This window comes from Miniopterus schreibersii (assembly GCF_964146895.1).
Source record: "Miniopterus schreibersii genome assembly, chromosome: 1".
In the NCBI taxonomy this organism is placed as follows: domain Eukaryota; kingdom Metazoa; phylum Chordata; class Mammalia; order Chiroptera; family Miniopteridae; genus Miniopterus; species Miniopterus schreibersii.
This window is the reverse complement of record NC_138101.1, coordinates 80211848-80234740: the sequence shown is the minus strand read 5'-3', so window position 1 is coordinate 80234740 and position 22893 is coordinate 80211848. Positions and strand designations below refer to the sequence as shown.

General features: G+C 37.1%; 1 protein-coding gene across 1 annotated transcript in view; it reads left to right on the top strand.

Annotated features, from left to right (window-relative positions):
* The window catches only part of MYO3A (myosin IIIA), a 196015-nt gene that overhangs the window by 16471 nt on the left and 156651 nt on the right, over positions 1 to 22893 (top strand). Inside the window, exons 4-5 of the mRNA XM_081149403.1 lie at positions 18908 to 19012; positions 20016 to 20115. Of these exons, the coding sequence (XP_081005529.1) occupies positions 18908 to 19012; positions 20016 to 20115 (205 nt within the window). The remainder of the gene's footprint in view (positions 1 to 18907; positions 19013 to 20015; positions 20116 to 22893) is intronic.

The following is a 22893-nucleotide window of genomic DNA, read 5'->3' as shown; positions in this document are numbered from 1 at the left end:
TTATGCAAAAATGGTGAGCTTCGGGGGGTTTTTCTGTCCTCATTGAATACTAATGACATAAATTACAAAACCAAGTATTTACATTTATGGGGGAGAAAAACCATATTAGAAATGGTGTTGAATACTGACTAAATTGCCAAAGGGAAGCTGTAGATTCTGTGTTTTTAAGTCTTGAGCATAAGTTTGGACAATTCTCTCTAATGCAGGATCACTAGAAGGTGCCCTGCTAAGGTAACTGCCAGTCCCAGAAGAATGTGGTTGTACTAATTTTAATTGAATATCATTATTTAAGTGATTTAAGAATTTTTAAAACTGGTTATCACGGCTGGTAAAATCTTTATTTGACCACTGTAACATCATGTATTTCTAGTGTTCCTTATGATATTATTAGCATTTGGTTATTCTACTTTTTTCAGAATGTTCTGTTGGTTTTCCTGAAGTGGCGTGCTAATCATTTATAAATTATATTGTTTCCTTACTCAACATTATATTTTTATTATGGTTTATAAATGATTGTAGAAATAATGGATGGTGATTACAGAAAATACTTGAAACTATAAGAACCATTCTTAACATTGCACCTATATCCTTCACCTTTTTTGTATGTTTAAATGATTGACACTATCACTTGTTAAATTATCCTATTTTTCACTTAATATAATTTCAGATAGACTGAATTACTTTTATCTTTTTCAAAATAAATACATAACAACAAGCAAGTAGAACCAAAAGACCTAACATGTAGAGCAGTAATAATGTATTTCCAGCTTAGTGATGCCACAGTCTCCTGAGCAGGTCTGTGCTTTTGATGTGTTGATTGATGCGCCTGGAAATGTATGGCTGAGCATCTCTGCTCTTGCATTTAGTAATCCATGTTCTGCATTTTAGCAAGGCTACCTTGGCACTTCTGGCGCCTGTCTCCTGCTCCACCTGGAGGTCTGCCATGCTTCTGATCTCTGATATCTCTCTGCTGCTCACCTGGGTGGAATCCATTTTCTGGATCCCTTGACCTCTTTCCAACTTTACTTCTCTGTTTTGCACATCGGTAAGGCTGTGTGCCTTACTCTCATTATTCATTGTACTGATGTCATCATATCTTGAGTCCCTTCAGTTCAGTCTCTCTAGGGAACAAAACCTCCAGTCTCTTACTCTGTGTGTGTGTGTGTGAGAGAGAGAGAGAGAGAGAGAGAGAGAGAGAGGGAGGGAGGGAGGGAGGGAGGGAGGGAGAGAGAGAGAGAGAGGAGTGCCAGGCTAGCTCCTGGATGTGGATGGCTTGTATGTGGGTTAAGAGGGGTCAAGTCTTTTGATTAGGGTCTCCCAAAGGACTCTTTGTGTTCTGCCTCCCCCCCTCCCTACTCCACCTCCACTTTCTCTGTGACTCAGTCCTGTCTGGGTTAATATGCTCACCTAGCACTTTAGTTTGTGGCTTCTTTTGCATGGCTAAATCAGTTACTACTGGTTATCTGATTTCCACATTGAAAATTTTTATTGTATCTCTTGTCTGCTGCTCTCCCTTTTTCTGTTCTCTTTTTTTCTTGTGATTTATACTTTTTTATTCCTTTACTAGCACTTTAACAGAGATTCATGAGTTGGAGGAAATAAATTTATATGTTTCATCTGCCACATTCAATTGAACCATAGAGCTTTTCAAAATTGTAAAACAGTGCTTTCAAGAACCTTTCCAAAATCTGAGACTGTGTATTATATTATTTTATAGAAGTTTAAAAAATTTAAATAACCAGTTGTATTTTAGAAATAAGCAAATTGTTATCATTTCAGAGTTATTTTGTACTTCTCAATTAAGTTTTAAATAGATTTATATTTTTACTTAAGTCACACATTAAAACAAAGCAAAACTTTTACCCTTCGAACTTAATTACCTAAGTAATACAATGTAAATTATTAATTTAAGCCATTTTGCCTTAAATTAATGGAGAATTTTAAAGGGTTCGCTTCATGTTTGTGTTTGTATATTTGAGATGTAATGCTGTGCAAATCCTTAATGTAGCCTTGAATAAAATTTCATATCTTTATATCCTTCAAAACATTTTCAGTAATTGCATCTTTACTTTTTTCCATGTAGAATCATTGGCAGATTAGCACAGTAGTGTAGGCCGAAGTGGGCAAGGACACGAGGTATAAATCTTTGCCTTTAAAAATATTGAATGAGATCAATCATTGTCTTTTTTGATGATCAAATCCCTATTCTAATTATACTGTCATTCATTATTATCACTTGGAATTAGGTAAGAGTTGAGACTCCTGATCATAGTTAAGTGCTCCTTTCAGAGGGCAGAAAAGATTGATTAAAATGGTTTTGGAACATCCAGTACAAGTGAAGCAGCTGCCTGATGTAATGAATCAATAGAGACTTAACAGCTTCTTTGAGCTTTGTCCTTATATTTTATTATCAGGTGGAGGTATTGGAAATATCCCTAAATAGCCTGAGAAAAAAGAATAAATAGTAGTTTATTATGATGGGATTTCAGAAATCTAATCTATCTGAATTTGCAAGGGGAGGGGGGAATCGTAAAGAAAGCAGGAAGTTGGCCAACTGTATATAAGATAATTGATTTGCATATGTAAATCAGGCTGCATACACACATAAGTGGCTAGATGTCCAATTACCTGATTTATAAACATGAATGATGCAGGTGCTGCTTCAGAGGAACTTTGAGAAAATTGGCTTGTGGCATCAATACTTTATTCTACAAAATGACTGCTAATTATACCTATTATTGTAATAAAGCCCAGATGAATTATTTTGCATGATGATACCCAAAGAGAGGCCGTGATGTTACCCACAGAGTCATGCTAACAAGGCTTGGTTTCTAATGTGAATCTACACAAAGAAGATGTGTCCTGGAGGGGCTGAGCGATTGGTAACTCCCCTCATTATCAGTCTGCATGTGGTAAGCACTACACCAGCTTAGACCAACTCTTCCCCAGTGACTTTTTACTATGGAAAGTCATTTTATTTATATTTAAATCTAGAATTGAAATCCTAAGAAGAAGAATGTGTATGCAGATCTTCCCAGGCAGCCTGTTTTCTCTATTATTTAGTTGTGATTTTTAAGTTATTTCTTCTCTTTGATTCTGTTTTTCTTTCTTGTATTTTTTCTTCATTGTTATTTTTTTTAAAATATGCTTTTATTGATTTTTGAGAGAGGGGAAGGAGAAGGGGGGAGAGAGAGAAAGAGAAGTATCCATGTGAGAGAGAAACATCGATTAGTTGCCTCTCATAGCACCTCGACCAGGGATAGAACCTACAATTTGGGAATCTGCCCTGACCAGGAATCGAACCCGAGACCTTTCCGTGCATGAGACAATGCTCAGCCAACTGAGCCACACCAGCCAGGGCGTACCATAAGTTTTTGAGTATGAATAATATACAAGCCTCTGTTTGGGAATTCTTTCCTTCTAAATTTTCTATATATTTATTTTCAGACTATAAATGTTGCTCTGATTTAGTAACAGAGCACTAGTTGCTACCTTCTGAAATTCCAGTTATGCAGCTGTAGTGAAACTGTCTAAGAGAAAAGGTAAAACATTTTTTGCTGTGGGATCTGATTTGGTGTTTTTTACAGAAAGGTCTATGGAAATTTTTACTGTCATGTAACATTTTAGGTTTTCCTGATCATGAAAGCATAAAGGGAGAACTAATTTTTTTTATCTGTGCCTCATTTTATTATTTTTTTGCTTTTAATTTATCTTTATTGTTGAAAGTATTAGAAATTTCCCTTTTTTCCCCCCATTCACCCCCTCCACCCTGCACCCCCCCCTCCAAGCCTTCACTACACTATTGTCTGTGTCCAAGGGTTATGCATATATGCATATAACTTCTTAAGCTAATCTCTCCTCACCCACCACCCACCCCTGCCTTCCCTCAGAGATTTATCAGTCTGTTGCCTGCTTCTGTATCTCTGGATCTATTTTGTTCATCGGTGTATTTTGTTTATTAGATTCCACATGCCTTATTTTAAAGTACCATACTTATATGAATTTTTGCCTATTGCTACCACATCTCTTAGCTGACCTGCTTAGTAAAATGTAGGTACAGTAGTCACCCTATTCATGGGGGATACATGTGTTCCAAGACCCCCAGTGGATGCCTAAAACCATGGATAGTACTGAACCTTATATGTACTATTTTTTTCCTATATATACATACCTATGATAAAGTTTAATTTATAAATTAGGCCCAGTAAAAGATTAACAGCAATAACTAACAATAAAATAGAAGTATAACAATATACTATAATAAAAGTTACGTGAATGTGGTTTCTCCTCTGTCTCAAAATATCTTATTGTACTGTATGTACAGTGTGGATATGCTGGACAGAGGGATGATTCATGTCCTGACCAGATGGACAGACAGCAATAGAGTTCATCATGCTACTTGGAATGGCATGCAATTTAAGACTTATGAATTGTTTATTTCTGGAATTTTCCCTTTAATATTTTCAGACTGGTTGACCACAGGTAACTGAAACCCTGAAAAATTAGACTGCAGATAAGGGGGGACTACTGTACCTCTTTTGGGATTGTATTTCCTTTAACTCCTAATATCTGCTGTTGAAGGTCAGTGGCAAGGACTGAGGGTGGGGGGGGCATAGGAAGATGGGAGTTGGTTAGGTTTCTTAATATGTTTATCACTGAACCAAGAGACTAAAACACAGAATCAAAATCAAGTTAAACGTCATTAAGCATTTGCTACTGATAAGCACAAAGGGAAAAAACTGTGATGTAACTAATTTTCCCCTTCTTGGTAAGATGAACAGCTACATTTTAAATCTGTAAGCCACCCAGTGTTCTCAAGGGCTATTTGCTTAGTATGCCCTCAACCATAATGGAACTGAAATTCAGTTAGGACATCTTTGTGTTAAAATACCCTTTCCCTCATAATTCATTCTGAGCTATAATTGCTCCTTTCATAGTGGTGCTACACACTGCATTCTGTTATTCATCTGAATTGGTCCTGATTTGTTCGTTCTTAATAGTGACATTGCTTTCTCTCATCACTTTCCAATTATAGCAATTTTTCCTTTGAAATTATATCCCTTTCAAGGGATCAAAGACTAGAAGTTATAGGTGGTACTTGGAAGCACAAAAATTCAGTAGATAATCATAAAGCCTCTCAAATACATATTTCAAGTAATCGATGTGTTTTTTGTAGACAAATACTACTTTCATATGTCATGCATTATTAGTTATTCTGTCTTTGTACTTACATCTAACAATCCTGTTGTGAGGAAAGGAAACTTAGGATGATAGAAAGTGAAATGGTTTCCATTTTTTCAGCTATTAACCCTTTCAGATCACTGCCCTGGAGATAACATGTAGACAGAAGGAGACGTGAGGCCACTTCAAACTTATATGTGTGGGAAAGGGAGGGGATGTAGGGCAGGAGTGGGAAGCTGGGGTTCTGAGTTGCTCTGATAGCACAGCATTGTTCCTTCCTTCTTTTGGTTGTGCACAGCTGCAGTGGAGAAGCACAAATGACAGGATGATTCCTTTCATGTTCTTAGGCCTGGAACCACCATTCCAAGTTGTCATATAAAATGCTGTTATTTATTGTACTTGCAACAGAACAGACAGCCAATTACCTAGAGTCATTTCATTTCATTTTTGTTTAAAGGGCAAGATGGAAAAACAGTCTAAATGTAACTCTGGAAACATATAAATTATATATATATAAGGCTTCTATGTCTGTCTTCTCTAATAGTAATTCAGTGCTTGCAAAAGTGTCTGCTCTCTGAACAGGAGTGCAAGTTTATAGTATTACTTCAGGGGAAAAATATGATGTGGCCTGAGATGTTTTGCCATTTGGTAAATCAACATATTCCCACCATACACGTTAAGTATTTCAGAGTTCTTTTCTTTTTTAATCATAGATTAGATTTATTTATCCTAGATTTTATCATAGATTTCTTATTGCTAACATTATCAATGTTTAATGGTGTTTTCCCAAGAACTTTGAAACAATTTAAGATAAGGGAACTGTTTTATATCTTGATTTACTGGTTACATGATCGTATACAATTACCAAAATACATCAAACTGCATACTTAAATGAGCCAATTATATTATATGTCAATAATACATTAAAAGTACTGCTTCTAGTTTTACACATTAGAAAAGTAATGTGAAAATTTTACCTATTATGAAAGTACACATTAGGAAACATCTATCAGATGATGGTGACAACTCTCATTCATATTTTATCAGTACTTTACTGAAACACAGAATTTGGTAAATTAATACGTTTTATTGAAATTAAGTCAAACATGGCACACTTTGAAGAGGTACCTTACACACCATGTGAAAGATGTCCTTCTGTCATTTTGTATGTGTTTGTGTACACACATGAATGTACAGAACTTAAGTTTATCCATCTAATCATTTATTTATTTCATAAATATTATCTGTTACTTTGGCCCAGGTACTTTGGTAGGTCTTGGGCATTTAATAGAGAACAAGACAAACTCTATGATCATGGAGATTACAGTCTAATGGTGGAGAAAGACAATTTAAAACTAAATAAACATATGATTGTGAGGATGTGGAGAAGAAAGAACACTTGTGCACTGTTGCTGGGACTGCAGAGTGGTGCAGCCACTATGGAAAACAGCATATAGATATCTCAAAAAACTAAAAATAGATCTACCATATTACCCAGCAGTTCCACTTCTGGTATTTGTCGAAAGAAAACAAAAACACTTAATTCGAAAAGATGTATACACCCCTATGTTCACTGCAACATTATTTATAATAACCAAGATATGGAGCAACCTAGGATAAAGATGTGGTATAATGTATACTATACAACAATACAGAACGAATGAAATCTTGCCAGTTGCAACAGCATGGATGCACCTGGAGGGTGTTATGATAACTGAAATAAGTCAAACAGAGAAAGACAAATATTGTATGGTTTCATTGATATATTGAATCTAAAAAAGAACAAAATTTCAAGACAGTGGAGTAGGTGGGTCTTTCTTGCACCTCTTCCCAGGACCAAACTGGAAATAAAACTAAATTGGGGAACAGTCACCCTGAATTACCAACTGAAGATTATCTGAAGAGGAGACTTCTAACCAAGGACTAGCGGAGGAGGCAATCTTGAGAATGGTAGGAAAGGCGGGGATGTGAGGGGGCCTGGCACTGTTCCCGTGGAGGGCAGGTCAAGGTTACTGAAGGAAATCTCAGCTGCGGGAGTTTCCCCCGAGAGGTGTGAAGCTTAGATCTCAGACAGGGCTCCCCAGCCCAGAACGTCAGAGCTAGGAACAGGGACTCGGGTAGCATTCAGCCGTGAAAGGTGGCAAAATTTCTGTCTGCAAAGGAGAGGCAGTGATTGCTGGAGACAAAGCCACTTTTTTAAAAAAGTCAATGAGCAAGATTCTCGTTCTCAGACACTCACCTTGGGCTCTGGCAGAGAAAAAGTGGGGCAGACTGGAGTCACCTGAGGATAGTCTAGAGTGGGTGGCTTTGGGGAGAAAAATGGGGGAGCGGCTACCATGATCCTTGTGATAGGTCATCCTTCAGTGTCACAGCAGCCATTTTTCTTGAGAGGAGCAAGCCCCTCCCAATGGCATCAGCCTGGGGGAAAGCAATTATCCCACCATCTGGAATCCCACCCTGCATCTTAAACCCTGCTGAGGAGACAGCAACATAAGCTGGGGCATACAAATCTGGACAAATTCTGGAGGTGTCAGTGACTGGCTTTGGGATGGAACCAATTTCTCCACTTTCCCAAAAACCTGACTGGCACTTCCCCCTCATGTGAGAGCAAATAGAAACACCCTCCTGCTTTCTGTACACCCTACCTCTGGGCTCTGGAGCCCTGACCCACCAGCTTACTAGGGACTCTGCCCTGCTGAGTTAAAGGAAAAAAATCTGGGACAGACTCAGACCTGTGGCTCTGGAGTGGGGGAACACACCCAATATCTTCCCTGAAATCTGAACTGCACTTCACCCTCACAGGACATCCAGGTTTCCCATCTTCCCCATTCTGCCAGAGGTTCTTTCAGAAACTGAGCTTTTTCAGTGACTAAGACTGACAACTGCTGGCAGGTGGAGGGAGGTGGATCCTGGGGTGCCTTTTGATGACCCACCCCTAGGCCCAGTGCTGGTAAAAGATGAGCTTGGAGCACAACTTGATCTTTCCTGTGCACGGCCAAGCCCAGTGAAGGGAGGCACAAACTGGATCACTTGTAGCTTTGGACAGGTTGCCGAGAGCCAGATGTGGACAGCACCTGACATTGGCTTGCACCAGAGAACCTCCCAGAAGGCCCAGAACCAGCACACAGTGTGGCTAGAGTAAGACAACATTAAAGAAGGATCCAACAAGCTTTACAAACAGTGTATCCAAAGGGAAATCTCAGCCGGCACCACACTCTGCTGAGGTGAACTCCAGTTTTTTCTTTTCTTTTTCTCTTATTCTCTCATTTTTTTACACGATTTTTCTTTTTTCCTTATTATTTTCCCCTTTTTTAATTTTCTTTTCCTATTCTTTATTTCCTTTCTCTTTTTTTCATATTATTTTTTCTCATTTAAAAAAATTTTTCCTTTTCTTTTTTTCTGTTCTTTCATTGTTGTTGGTTTTTGTTTTGTTTTGTTTTGTTTTGTTCTGTCAGCACCTGTACAACAGCTTGCACAATGTGGTCAGAGTTGAGCCTCACAGTCAGCCAACCTGAAGGTAGATCCCACAGAAGAAAAGGCCAACCACAATCAAGACTCAATTACAACAGGAGAGCCCACATAACTAACACAAGCAATATTTCTAGAGCATTCAGCTCAGGAGACAAGGAGACAGCACCACTGTGTCCCACAGGACACCTACTACATAAGGCCACCACACAAAGACTGAGACATAGTTCTATCTAATATGTAGAAACAAACACAGAGAAAGCTAAGACAGACAAGTAAACAAGCCTCAAATTAAAGAACAGGAGGAATCTCCAGTGTCAGGAACCAGCCTGAAAGACGAACAAACCTGAGTTTGAGCGGTGGGAATTAAAGAGACAAACAAGGTTATGGGATCAGGAGGGCTGCCTTCCAATGAGGTGCAGCCCCAAATGGCTTCAATGCCTTAACATAGTGCGTAACAAACAACTGGTAATGAGGTGAGGGTGATACAAAGTAGTTCTTTCAAGGCTGCACAAACACACTTTCAGAGTAAACATCCTGCCTCCTGCATGAGCCCAGACCTTTGTAACTATCTTCATTTCGGCTCCTCACAGGAACTTGTGGGGAGGGTCGAGTCCCTGGCTCCAGGCCCTCAGGCTACGTGGACCATGTCCAGACACGTAGCAGGCTCTCAATAACAAGGGTAATTGTGGGGAGGGTCGAGTCCCTGACTCTAGACCCTCAGGTGGTGTGGACCATGTCCAGACACGTCACCGGCTCCCAACACTCCAGGAGAAGAGTTAAATGAAATGAAAGTAGGCAGTTTATAAGCTATACTGTTCAAAGTAATGGTTATAAGGTTGCTCAGGGAACTTAGTGAGAATTACAGTAAACTTAGTGGGAACTACATCAGCATGTAAATGATAAAAAGCAAGAATAAGAACTAGTCAAAAATGAAGAATACCATATCTGACATCAAGAATACATTGGAAGGAATTAAAAGTTTGGATGAAGCAGAGGATCAAATAAGCAGTTTGGAACACAAGGTACCAAAAAAAGCCCAATCAAAGCAGCAAAAAGAAAAAAGAATTTAAAAGAATGGGTATAATTTAAGGGAACTTTGGGACAACTGAAATATAATAATATTCGCATCATAGGGGTCCCAGAAAGAGAAGAAACTGATCAAGAGATAGAGAACCTGTTTGAAGAAATAATGACAGAAAATTTTCCTAACCTGGTGAAGGAAGTAGTCACACAAGTTCAGGAAGCACATAGAGACTAATCAAGATGAACGCAAAGAGACTCATACCAAAACAAATCATCATTAAAATAGCAAAAGTTAAAGATATATCAAGAGAGAATGTTAAAGGCAATAAGAAACAGTTACTTATAAGGGAGTTATTAGGCTGTCAGCTGATTCTCAACAGAAACCCTTCAGAAGGGATTGGCATGAAATATTCAAAGTAATGCAAAGCAAGAACCTGAAATCAAGTCTATTCTGTCCAGCAAAGCAATAATTTAAAACTGAAGGTGAAATTGCTTCCCAGACAAAAAAAAAATGGTACTTGAGTTCATTATTACCAAACCAGCATTGCAAAAAATGTTAGAGACTGCTTTAAGAAAAAGAAGAAGGAGAGAGAGAGGAACATAGGTACAAAGAAAAAACACACCACAGTAATAAATAAGTACCTATCAATAATAACCTTAAATATGAATTCATTAAATGCTACAATCAAAAGACATAGGGTAGGTAGATGCATAAGAAAACGTGACCCATATATATGCTGTCTCCAAGAGACCTACCTCAGAAAAAAGATTAACACAGACTGAAAGTGAAGGCATGGAAAAAAAATTTCATTCAAATGGAAATGAAGGAACAGCTGGGGTAGCAATACTTATAACTAACAAAGTGGACTTCAAAACAAAGACCCTAATAAGAGACAAAAATGGTCACTACATAATACTGAAGGGATGAATCCAACAACGGGATATACCCTGGTAAACCTATATATACCCAATATAGGAACACCTAAATATATTTTTAAAAATTTCTGGTGGACTTTAAGGAAGTAATCAACAGCAATACAATAATATTAGGGAACTTTAAGACCCCACTGACATCACTGGATATATCTTCCAGACAAAAAAATCAACAAGGAAACAGACGCCTACAATGACATACTAGATCATATGGATTTAATTGATATTTACAGAACATTTCATCCCAAATCTGCAGAATATACATTCTTCTCAAGTGTACATGGAACTTTCTCAAAAATAGACCAAATGTTAGTACAAAACTTAAGAATTTACAAATTCAAGAAAATTGAGATCATATCAAACATCTTCTTGGATCACAATAGCATGAAACTAGAAATCAACTAAAATAAAAACACTCAAAAACGTGTTCAAACTTGGAGGCTGAATAGCATGTTCTTAAACAATGAGTGAGTTACCAAGGATATCAAAGAAGAACTCAAAATTACCTGGAAACAAAGATGAACACTAAACAACCCAAAATCTATGGGACACAGGGAAAGCCGTCCTGAGAGGGAAGTTGAGAGCATTACAGACCTACCTCAAGAAGCAAGAAAAATCTCATAAACAATATAACCCAACACCAAAAGAACTAGAACTAGAAAAAGAAAAACCCAGAGTGTGCAGAAGGAAGGAGAAAATGAAGATCAGAGAAGAAATTGAAGACATAGAGAAAAAAAATACAAAAGATCAATGAAACCAAGAGTTGGTTCTTTGAAAAGATAAAAAAGATTGATGAACCTTTAGCCAGACTCATCAAAAAACAAAGAGAGGACTCAAATAAAATCAGAAATGAAAAAGGTAAAATTGACATCACAGAAATACAAAGGATTGTAAGAAAATACTATGATTGGAGAACCTGGGCAAAATTGACAAATTCCTAGAAACATACAATCTTCCAAAATTGAGTCAGGAAGAATCATAAAATCTGAATGGGCCAATAACAAGTAATGAAATTGAAGCAGTAATAAAAAAACTCCCAGCAAACAAAAGACTTGGACTCTATGGCTTCATAGGCAGGCTTTACCAAACATTCAAAGAACTAACACCTGTCTTCCTCAAACTATTTCAGAAATTTCAAGAAGAGGGAAGACTTCCAATCTCTTTCTGTGAGGCCAGCATTATGCTAATTCCAGAACCAGATAAAGGCACTACAAAAAGAAAATTATAAGCCAATATATTTCATGAACATAGATGCTAAAATTCTCAAAAAAATATTAGCAAATCAAACCCAGCAATACATTAAGAAGATCATACACCATCACTTAGCAGGATTTATTCCCAGGATGCAAGCTTGGTACAATATTTGCAAATCAATAAATGTGATCTACATCGTAAAATGAAAGATAAAAATCATATGATCATATCAATAGAAGCAGAAGCAGCATTTCATAAAATCCAGCACCCATTTATAAAATCTCTCAGTAAAATGAGAATAGAGGCATTATATCTCAACATAATATAGACCTGATATGAAACATTTAAATCCAACATTATACTAAGTTGTCAAAAATTAAAAGCATTTCCCTTAAGATCAGGAACAAGATAGCACTCTTATTCAACATAGTGCTAGAAGTCCTTGCCATAGAAATCAGACAAGAAGAAAAATAAAAGGAAAAATAAAAGGTATCCAAATTGGAAAGGAGGAAGTAAAACTGTCATAATTTGCAGATGACATGATATTGTATATAGAAACCCCTAAAGACTCCACTAGAAAACTGTTAGATCTAATAAATGAATTCAGAAAAATAACAGGATACAAAATTAATATACAGAAATTGATGGCATTTTTACACACCAATTATGAACTATTAGGGGAAAAAATAAGAAAACAATCTCATTTATTGTGGGGGGAAAAAATCGTACATAGGAATAAACTTAACCAAGTAGGTTAAAGACCTGTACTTGGAAATCTATAAGACATTGAAGAAAGAAATAAAGGAAGATACAAACAAGTGGAAGCATATACCATGTTCATGGATTGGAAGAATTAACATAAAATGTCCATACTACCCAAAGAAATCTATAAATTGAACACAATTCTTATTAAAATATGAATGACATATTTTACAGTTCTGGAATAAACATTCCAAAAATTTATATGGAACCACAAAAGACCCCAAATAGCCTCTGCAATCTTGAGAAAGAAGAACAAAGTTGGGGGGAATCACAATATTGGATATCAAACTAAACTACAAAGCCATTGCAATAAAATCAGCCTGGTACCGGCACAAGAGCAGGCATATAAATTAATGGCACAAAACAGAGAGCCCAGAAATTAACCCACACCTTTATGGTCAATTAATATTTAACAATGGCAAGAGCATACAGTGAAGCAAAAACAGTCTCTTCGTTAAGTGGTGCTGGGAAATTTTGACAGATACATGCAAAAAAATGAAACTAGACCACCAGCTTACACCATACATGAGAATAAACTCAAAATGGGTAAAAGACTTAAATGTATGTCGTGAAACAATATAAATCTCAGTAGAAAACAAAGGCAGTAAAATATGAGACATCTTTCACAGCAATATTTTTGCCAACATAATCCTAGGGCAAGGGGCAAAAAGGAAAAAATAAACAAATGGGACATCTAACTAAAAAGCTTCTGCACAGCAAAAGACACCATCAACAAAATGAAGAGAGAACCCACTGTGTGGGAGAACATATTCATGAATGATACATCTGATAAGGGTTTAATTTCCAAAATATATAAAGAGCTTATACTACTCAACATCAGGAAGACAGACAATTCAATTAAAAAATGGGCAAACTACCTGAATAGACACTTCTCCAAAGAGGGCATACAGATGGCCAATAGACATATGAAAAAATGCTCAAAGTCATTAATCATCAGAGAGATACAAATGAAAACTACAATGAGATATCATCTCACACCTGCCAAAAGGCTACCATCAATAAATCAACAAGTGCTTTTGAAGATGTGGAGAAAAGGGAACACTAGTGCAATTGGTGGGAATGCAGAATGATACAGCCACTGTGGAAAACAGTATGGATTTCTTTAAAAAATTAAAAATAGAACTTTTTGACCCAGTGATTCCATTTCTGGGTATATATCTTAAGAGCCCCGAAACACCAATCAGAAAGAATATATGCACACCTATGTTCATAGCAGTGTTATTTGCAATAGACAAGATCTGGAAATAGTCCAAGTGCCCATCAGTAAATGAGTGGATAAAAAAGTTGTGGTACATTTGCACAATTGAATACTATGTTGATGTAAAAATAAAGGAACTCTTACCTTTTGTTACAGCATGGATGGACCTAGAAATTACTACGCTAAATGAAATAAGCCAGTCAGAGAAAGACAAATACCATATGATCTCACTTATGTGTGGAATCTAATGAACAAAATAAATTGACGAACAGTATAGAACCAGAGGCATAGATACAAGGAATATATTGACAAATGTCAGAAAGAAGTGGGGGGCGGGGAGCTGGATTAAAGGTGAAGGGATTAGCCAAAGAACATACATGCATAGCCCATGGACACAGACATCTTTGTGGTGAAGCCAGGGGAGAGGGTCGGGGGCTGGGTGGAGTTGCTCAAAGGGGTGGAAATGGAGGACATCTGCAGTAGTGTCAACAACAAAAGTAATTTAAATAAGAAAATATATAAAGTTCTTCATAATATAAGAATATGCATTTGTACTGTCTTTTACAATGAAATAATTACTTTTACTGGTGCTTTTTATTTTCACATTTGCATTCAAGGTTATAGGCACCTCTCACAGACAGATAGGTGTTATTCGACAGCCCCCTGAGTCAGACGGAGAGGGCTGTCCCCACCTTAATTCTTGTCTTCTCTTATAAATGAATTTAAATGAGTGAGCCTGATTGCATTGTGTTTACTAATTTATGAGACCAGTGTTATGCTCACAGAAGAATATAAAGATACTGCAAAAAAAGAGAACCATATTCTAACATTCCACATGAACATAGATGCAAAAATCCTTCACAAAATATTAACAAATCACACCCAGTAATATATAAAAATGTCAATACATCATAACTGAATGGGATTAATCTTAAGAATGCAAGTTTATTAAAATATTAAGATAAGTTAGTTACATATTAAAATTCACTGCATCATAATTCGTTGTATGAAGAGAAAGAGAAGAAAAATCATGAAAAATGTGCCAAAATTTTATACTCGTTTGTGATAAACACTCTCAGAACACTAGGCATAGACAGAAATTTCACCTAATAAAGTGTATCTACACAGTTTTTTGAAAGTGAGCAAAAAATTTGGACTCTGCACAAAAGCATATATATAAAATGTGTTCGATATCATTAATGTTTAGCAAAGTTCAAATTAAAACCACAAGGAGAATGCTAGGACAGTGGTCCCTCGGTTTTCGAATGTACGTGGTTCCTGGAGACCGTTCGAGGTCCGAAGCGTTCGGAAACCGAGGCACCAGCAGCCGGCAGCTGGGCCTCAGGATCTTGCGCTCAGCGGAGGACGTTCGACTTCCAAGGAGAGTTTGAAAACCGAAGCATTTGCTTCCAGGCTTACGGCGTTCGTAAACCAAAATGTTCATCAACAGAGACGTTCGGAAACCAAGGTACCACTGTACACAACAACTAAAATGGCTAAAAATAGAGATTATTAATACCAAATATTTGTAAAGTTGCAGAGCAAACTGAACTTGTACGCGTTGCTTGGGCAGTGGAAAACGATGCGCTTGAGCAGTGCAGCGGTGTCTTATAACACTACACACACGCGTACCACACGATAGGAAACATTCACTAGTGTGCATTTGCTAAAGATTAGTTTCAACTTGTTGAGAGCACTTTTATAAAATGAGCAAAGGGAAAACTAGAATGAATATTAGGAAATAAGAGTGGCCTTTCATAGAATATTGTCAAACTAAGCGAAGGCCTTTGGGCATTCTTAGACTAAACAAACAAAGAAAAAACAACTGAAAAACAGCGAAAGACAGAAATGCCAACTGCAGAAATGAGTAGTTCTTTATCAGAAATTTGAATAAAAATCTCATATCCTCTTCTAATGTGGTAAAGACAGAACACATTTAGAAAAATTATAAAGGCTGTCTGGAAGTTATAATGATCTGTTTATAGAATATTATCCTTTCTGATTTAGGTTTCCTTTTTTAAAGTTTGCAGCTTGAGTAGAGTTCATTTTCAGTGCTGCTCTGTTATTAGTGTAGCTCTGGTTTAAGAAAATTATACCTCAATTTTGTTTGATTAAAGAATATTCCAGAATGTCAAATTGTTGGAATGGTACAGTATATAACCTATTCAAATTGCCTTCTTTCACTTAATAATATGTACTTAAGGTTCCCCTCTTCTTGGTGTTGGCAACTAGATTTTAAACCCAACTCAGAGTTATATCTTCTGTTTCTTGGTGCTGGCAACTAGATGTTAAACTCAACTCAGAGATATAACTTCTGTTTCTTTTGACCAATAGAAAAGTGTACTGTAACAACGGGACATCCACATACAATCCATACCTCACACCACATATAAAAATTAACTTAAAATGGATCATAGAACTACCTACATGTAAAACCTAAAACTATAAAACTTCCTTAAGAAAGTATAGAAGAAAATTTTATACACTGCTTGTGGGAGTGCAGAATGGGATAGCCACTTGGGGAGTTTGGCAGTTGCTTAGAAGGTCAAATATATGACCATGGGACCCAGCCATTCCCTCTTTTAGGTATTTACCCAAGAGAAATGAAAACTATATTCTTACAAAAACCTACATGTGAATGTTTAGTATTTATACTCATAATTGCCCCAAACTAGAAAAACTCAGGTGTCTTTCAGTTAGTGAATGAAAAAACAAACTGGTTTATCTCTTCACTGGAATACTCAACATCCAAAAAGGCATAAACAGCATTTAAAAAGGAATGTGTGACAACATAGATGAATCTCAGGTTCACTGCTAAGTCAAAGAAGCCAGATTTAATGGGCTACTCACCTTAAGATTCAATTTCTGTGACAAAATCTGTAGGGACAGAAAATGGATTAGTGGTTGCCAGGAGCTAAGGAAGGGATTTGACTAGAAAGAGACATAAAGGAAGATTTCTGTGTGATGGATTTGTTCTCTGTCTTGATTGTGGTGGTGGTGAAGTGACGTATATTTGTCAAAATTCAGAATTAAACACTAAATTGGGTTAATTTTATATGTAGTGGATACTTCAATATACCTTTTAAAAAAGTAAAATGTATATTATAAAAAATTCTGTATTCTAACCTTTAACAGATGGGGGAAAATAACTTTTAAATAAAAATTGATACCAAAAAGTAAAATCTGAACTGCTTAGTGCAGATTGTACGTATGACTGCATTTTAAAATTTTATTTACTACACATTCTTTGGGTTCCTTTATTCCCCCTGTGACATTCTAGCTGTTTACTTTTGCTTTAACGTAGTAGTCAACCACAGAAGATGCAGCCAAAGAGAGGCACATTTTGGAGAAACAGGAAAAGACATTTAGTCTCTCTGCAGTGATTTTTAGAAATTTTCAAACTGGTCCTGAAACTTGGTTCTTTTAAATATGTACCTTGCAATTTTCAGTCAATATTGAGTCATTTTATGAACTGATTATGCTGGGCCACAGTGGAGGCACTGTGACACTGTTTTCTACTGCCAGGCAGAACACTTTTCTGTCTATCCAGTTACAGGACATTCCCCCTTCTTGATACAGAAGAAAATGCAGGTTTTGGAATGTTAGGGCTGTGCCTACTCTTTAAGCTGAAAAAAAAAGTCTTTGAATGTAGAAAAACACTGGCTATACATCGGGTTCCACCTAACTTCATTTGTAGGTTCCTGTTTAGATTTCAAAACATTCTCTTACCGAAACAATACCTCACATGATAGTTAGATTAACCAGCCAGCCCATGAAGCCTGTCAGGGATCATAAAGTATCGTGGTTAAGTGTGAAGCTCGAATCTACAATCAGACTGTCCGAGTTCACATCTTAGCTCTGTCACTACTGTGTGACCTTTTGCAAGTTACTATTTTGTGCCTCCGTTTTCCAATCTTTAATATGGTGGTGATAATAATGCCTATTTCAGAGAGTGGTGAGTCATAGAGATAATACTGTAAATGGATTAGAAATATGCTTGGCACAAAGAATGCTCAACACACCTTAGCTGTTATTATTTAATTCATAATGTATCAGAAGGGTTCAGGCATCCAATAAAACCTAATTATCATGATAAAGAAAAGTTTGTGAGAAACTGTGTTCAGAGTTTCAAACTAGGGTGCTAGGAATATACTTTCTCTCACCACCTGCCCCTGCCTCCCTTTAGGTCAGTAGAATCAGGGGAATTATGGCTCTTCCAGTTTCCAGGAGTTTGTGGGTACTGAAAGCGGGTAGGAGTGGAGGCCTCATGGCTCAGGGTAAGAAGAACATGGGCAAGAGTCCCCAGAGGAGAGGCAGGTTGAAGGCAAAAGCTAAAGAGTCAGAGATGAGGGGATCCAGTGCTCATGTACCAAAGCTTTGTTGGCTCTGAGGCCCTTTGCCTAGGTATCTGCAATCTCATATCCCATGACTAATAGTATCAGTGTTTCTGTGTTCTGCAAACATGCATCTTCTTTGAGAGTTTTCTGTAGGATTTCATGTTTTCTAACTCTGGAGGACCTGGATGTGAAAAAGTCTCCTCCCATGTTTTCCCCTCTTGCCTTTCCATTTACATTCTTGTACTTTGGGGGACGAGGGGGGCAGGGAGTGAGGAGAGATGACGCTAAAGAGCCTGGGAAACATGATATTTAAAACAGTTTTCTGTAAAATATTGTTTGCAACCCTTACTTCAGTGCATTCTGAAATTTTGTCGGCAAGGAGCCATGTTTTTAAATTAATGACCATATAAAATAGTATATAGCCATGTATTGAAGTCATAGAATCTATTGCACTGTTGGTTAAACTATCAGAAATCAATAATGCTTTTAAGCCCTAGATACTAAAAGTCGGAAATAATTTGTAGAATCATGATTCTTAGCTTGAATTTAAAAATCAAGCCCAGTGCTTCTCCAGATTCTCTTCTAAAAATTAACTCATGTGAATGAAAATTAACTCATGTGTTCCAATAAGTGACTGTACACTAGTCATAAGTTTATATGTTGGTTCATTTATGAAAACATAAGGGTGATGAACATAATCACTTGAAACAAAGATTGGAACAGTTTATAACAAGTACTTAAAATGTCATATTCATTTTAATATCAGTCTTGCAATATTCTTTTATAGCTGTGCAATGGAGGATCAGTGACTGATCTTGTGAAGGGATTTCTGAAAAAGGGGAAAAGAATGAATGAGCCCATAATTGCCTATATTTTACGTGAAGCACTAATGGTAAGGTAGTTTAAATTGTTTGTGCATTAATTATGAGGCAGTTCTAGTTAAATAAAAAATGTGGATCCTATTTTTAGAAAAATATTAGTATTTATTGATACAAGAGTATATACAAAATCTGAAATGCTTAGCATAACTAATTTCTTTTTTCCACTAGTAATCTACCCTCCTAGTGTTAACAGAACCTTGAGTTCTGATCTCCTGAGTGTGCTTCTGAGATTGTGATTATGATGAAGGTAGATACTGTGTACTTTTTATTAAGAGTTAGGTTTTTATTTCCCGTTATTTAAAGTAAGTATATAGAATATTTTCTTCTATTGAAATCAACACATTTTCAACAAAATATTTGATAAGTGTTAAGGGCATCCTCTGGTTTTAGGAATTTTTATATACAGTGGTACCTCGGTTTTCGAACGTCTCCATTGCCGAACATTTCGGGTTACGAAAGCTGTAAACCCGAAAGGAAATGCTTCGGTTTTCGAACACTCCCCTGAAGTCAAACATGCCACACGGCTTCCCCTGAGCACAAGATCCTGAGGCCTAGCTGTCGGCTGTTGATCCCTCAGTTTTCGAATGTTTCAGAACTCGAACTGTCTTCCAGAACAGTTTACCTTCGAAAACTGAGACACCACTGTAGCCCAAAGTGGAAATGATGTAATTTGACATGACTAATTCAATACTAAACATTTAAGAACGCTTGAATGTTAATTAGCACTGTGTTTCCTATTGGTTTTGTACAAATGCATCCATCTGAAAAATGTTTTTTTGTTTGATGCTTTTTTTTTTTTTTTAAATATATCTTTATTGATTTCAGAGGGATAGAGAGATTTCAGAGGGATAGAGAGATAGAAACATGAATGATGAGAGTCATTGATTGGCTGCAGCCTGCAACCCGGGCATGTGCCCTGACCAGGATCGAACCCCGATCACCTGGATCCTAGGTTGACGCTCAACTGCTGAGCCACGAAGCTTTCTTTAAAAAGAAATATTTTCTACCTTCTAGGGACTTCAACATTTGCATAACAACAAAACTATCCATCGTGATGTAAAAGGAAATAACATCCTGTTGACTACTGAAGGTGGAGTTAAACTTGTAGATTTTGGTAAGTTTTGTTTGAAATTCGTGATTTCGGTTTCACAATGAATAGTGTGATATGATTTGATAATTTTCTATCAACCTTGCTTTCTAGGCATTGAAAGTAGAGAAAAAGTTCTATCTCCTTGAGATTAGAAACTACAGAGATTTTTTAGTATTTGGCAGATGAGAGATTCCTAGAAGAAAGAGTGACTTTTAAGTCCACTAGCTTGTGCCCATAATACCGCTATAGCAGCGTGTGTGGCTGATTCATTAAAATAGATGACATCCCAAATGACACCCTAAGCCTGACCCTGCAGCCCTTCCTAGTAATTGTTTTACAAATGGGCATGTGCCCAAATCCACAATTTTGAAATGTGAGGGGAAATCTTCAAAGTTCTCTGGGGGGAAATCTTCTTCCCTCCTAAGAAGGAAGCACAAGGAAGGATGGTCTCTGTTTTTCTCGGGACTTTCTGTGTCTTGTGACGCCTGAACTGCTACAGCCACCTTGTTCTGTCCTGAAGCCTTTCATTCCAAGTGGGAGGCCAACCCTGAGAAAGGCAGAGCTTAGGACAAGAAGAACAAGGGCCTTTGATGTTGTAATCAAGCCACTAAATCAACCAATTTTGGAGCCTGCCTTAGCTCTAGATCTTTTTTCACAGGAGATAATAAATTTCCATATTTACTAATAAGCCAATTTGGAGTTTCCGTGTCAACCAAGGGCACCCGAGCTGATACCTCTGTTCTTCATCTGGGCAGTTATTTACCAGCGTATTGTTTTTAATCCTCAACTGAGGATATTTTTTCCATTGCTTTTCAGAGAGAGTGGAAGGGAGAGGGAGAGACATCAATGTGAGAGAGACACATTGATGTGAGAGAGACACATCGATTGATTGCCTCCAGCACGCACTCTGACCCAGGCAAGGATTGAGCCTGCAATCAAGGTACATGCCCTTGGCCGAAATCGAACCCGGGACCCTTCAGTCCTTAGACTGATGCTCTAACCACGGAGCAAAACCAGCTAGGGCTTTTTACTAGTTTTGACAGTGCTCTCCCACACCTCTTCTAATACCCTAATTCTGGGAGGGTGGGCATAATTATTCTACAACATCTCAATATCCTTCAGTCATTCTTCCCTTTCCCTTCCCCTGCACTCCGGCTGGGTAAGGTGTCCTTCCTTGTTCCTCTGTTACCCAGTATTTTTCCTTCTGTACCCAGCATATTTCTCCATTTTTGTGTTTATCACATAGAACTATAGTTACCTCTTTGGTCATAGAAACAGATACTTAGAAAGATAGATAGATGGCTCTTTGAGGGGTGGGACTATGTCTTACTCTAATGCTTTGGATGTTAGTAGTTAAATGAATGACCGTTGAATGAATGAATCTTCCTTCGTTTTGCATTTTCAAAACTGAAACTTAAGGAAGTTCATTGATTAACTTTAGAAATTAATTGTTTTAAAATCCACGCATGCTCCTCAATTGGATCCTTTTATTGTAAGGACATATTTGGGACACTTGGTGAAATTTGAATGGTGTCTGTAGATTAAATGGTAGAAATGTATCGGTGTTAAATTTCCTGATTTAATTAGTTGTGTTGTGGGTATTTAAGGGAATGCCCCTGTTTGTAGCAATTACACACTTAAGTAATTGGGGGCTAGAAAGAGACATCATGTAGCCCACTTACTCACAAATGGTTTAGATAAAAATTATTTGTACATCTTTTGCCAACTTTTCTCTAAGGCTGAAATTACATCAAAAAAATTTTTAAACTATAGAGTTGGAGACTTAGCACAGAAGTCTAAAGATATTTCTTTTAATTTTTTTACCCTAACCTAACCCTAACCTTAACCTCAGAAGTCTAAAGATATTTGTGTGTGTGTGTGTCTAAAGATTATATATATCTCTCTCAAATATATATATACATATATATATTTGGTAGTTGAATAAATCTTGAAAATTTGAGAACTAGTGCTTTATAGAAATAATATGTTGGGGGGAAACTAGGGAGAAGAACCACTTTTAAAATATGGCAGAGCTTTAGAATTTTCAGACTTACATGATTAATATTTTACTCAGTTAGAATTTGTTTTTTTACTTTGGAGAAGTGACCTTTACTTGAAAGGAAATAATTTTATAATTCTTTTGTTATATAAAGTCAAAACCATAAATGGACTTTCTTTTAGAGTTTTGTAGTTCCAGCTGAACTTGTGGGCTCAAGTGTTCCTTGAGCTGAACATTAAGTTGAATTAAGCTAATCAACATTATAGATAATGTTATGTGTCTTAGTCAAAGGGTCATTTTAGTTGTAAGGACAAGAAACCCAAACTAGCTCCAGGAGGCCATCTCAGATAAGAACAGGGCAAAGGAGACTGAAACCGAGACAGGAGAATGGAAGGCAAGAACCATGACTGCTTGTTGCCTTTTGCTCTCTCACTGGAGAAACCAAATCTCTCCTCTGCTTCTCTTTGAGTGTCTATAGATCAGTCTTTGGAATTTTCATGTTGCCCATTGAGGCTACTCAGAAATACACCCTCAGCCTTCCCAGTCTGTATAAATAACCCTATTTGTCCATTGCCAACAGCTAACTGACCCAGATTTTTAGCATCCCAAGTCAAAAGGAATTTGGAGTAGAGAAGGAACTCAGTTGAACCAGCTGGGTCAGATTCCCTTTTTGATCCAATCAGCCATGACCGGGGAATGGGCTAATATGGTACAAGCAGGCTTCTCTGCCTATTCTGAAAATAACTGTGAACAAAGATTTTTAAAAAGAGGATATGGAAAGGGAAAAACAAAGAGACTTACTA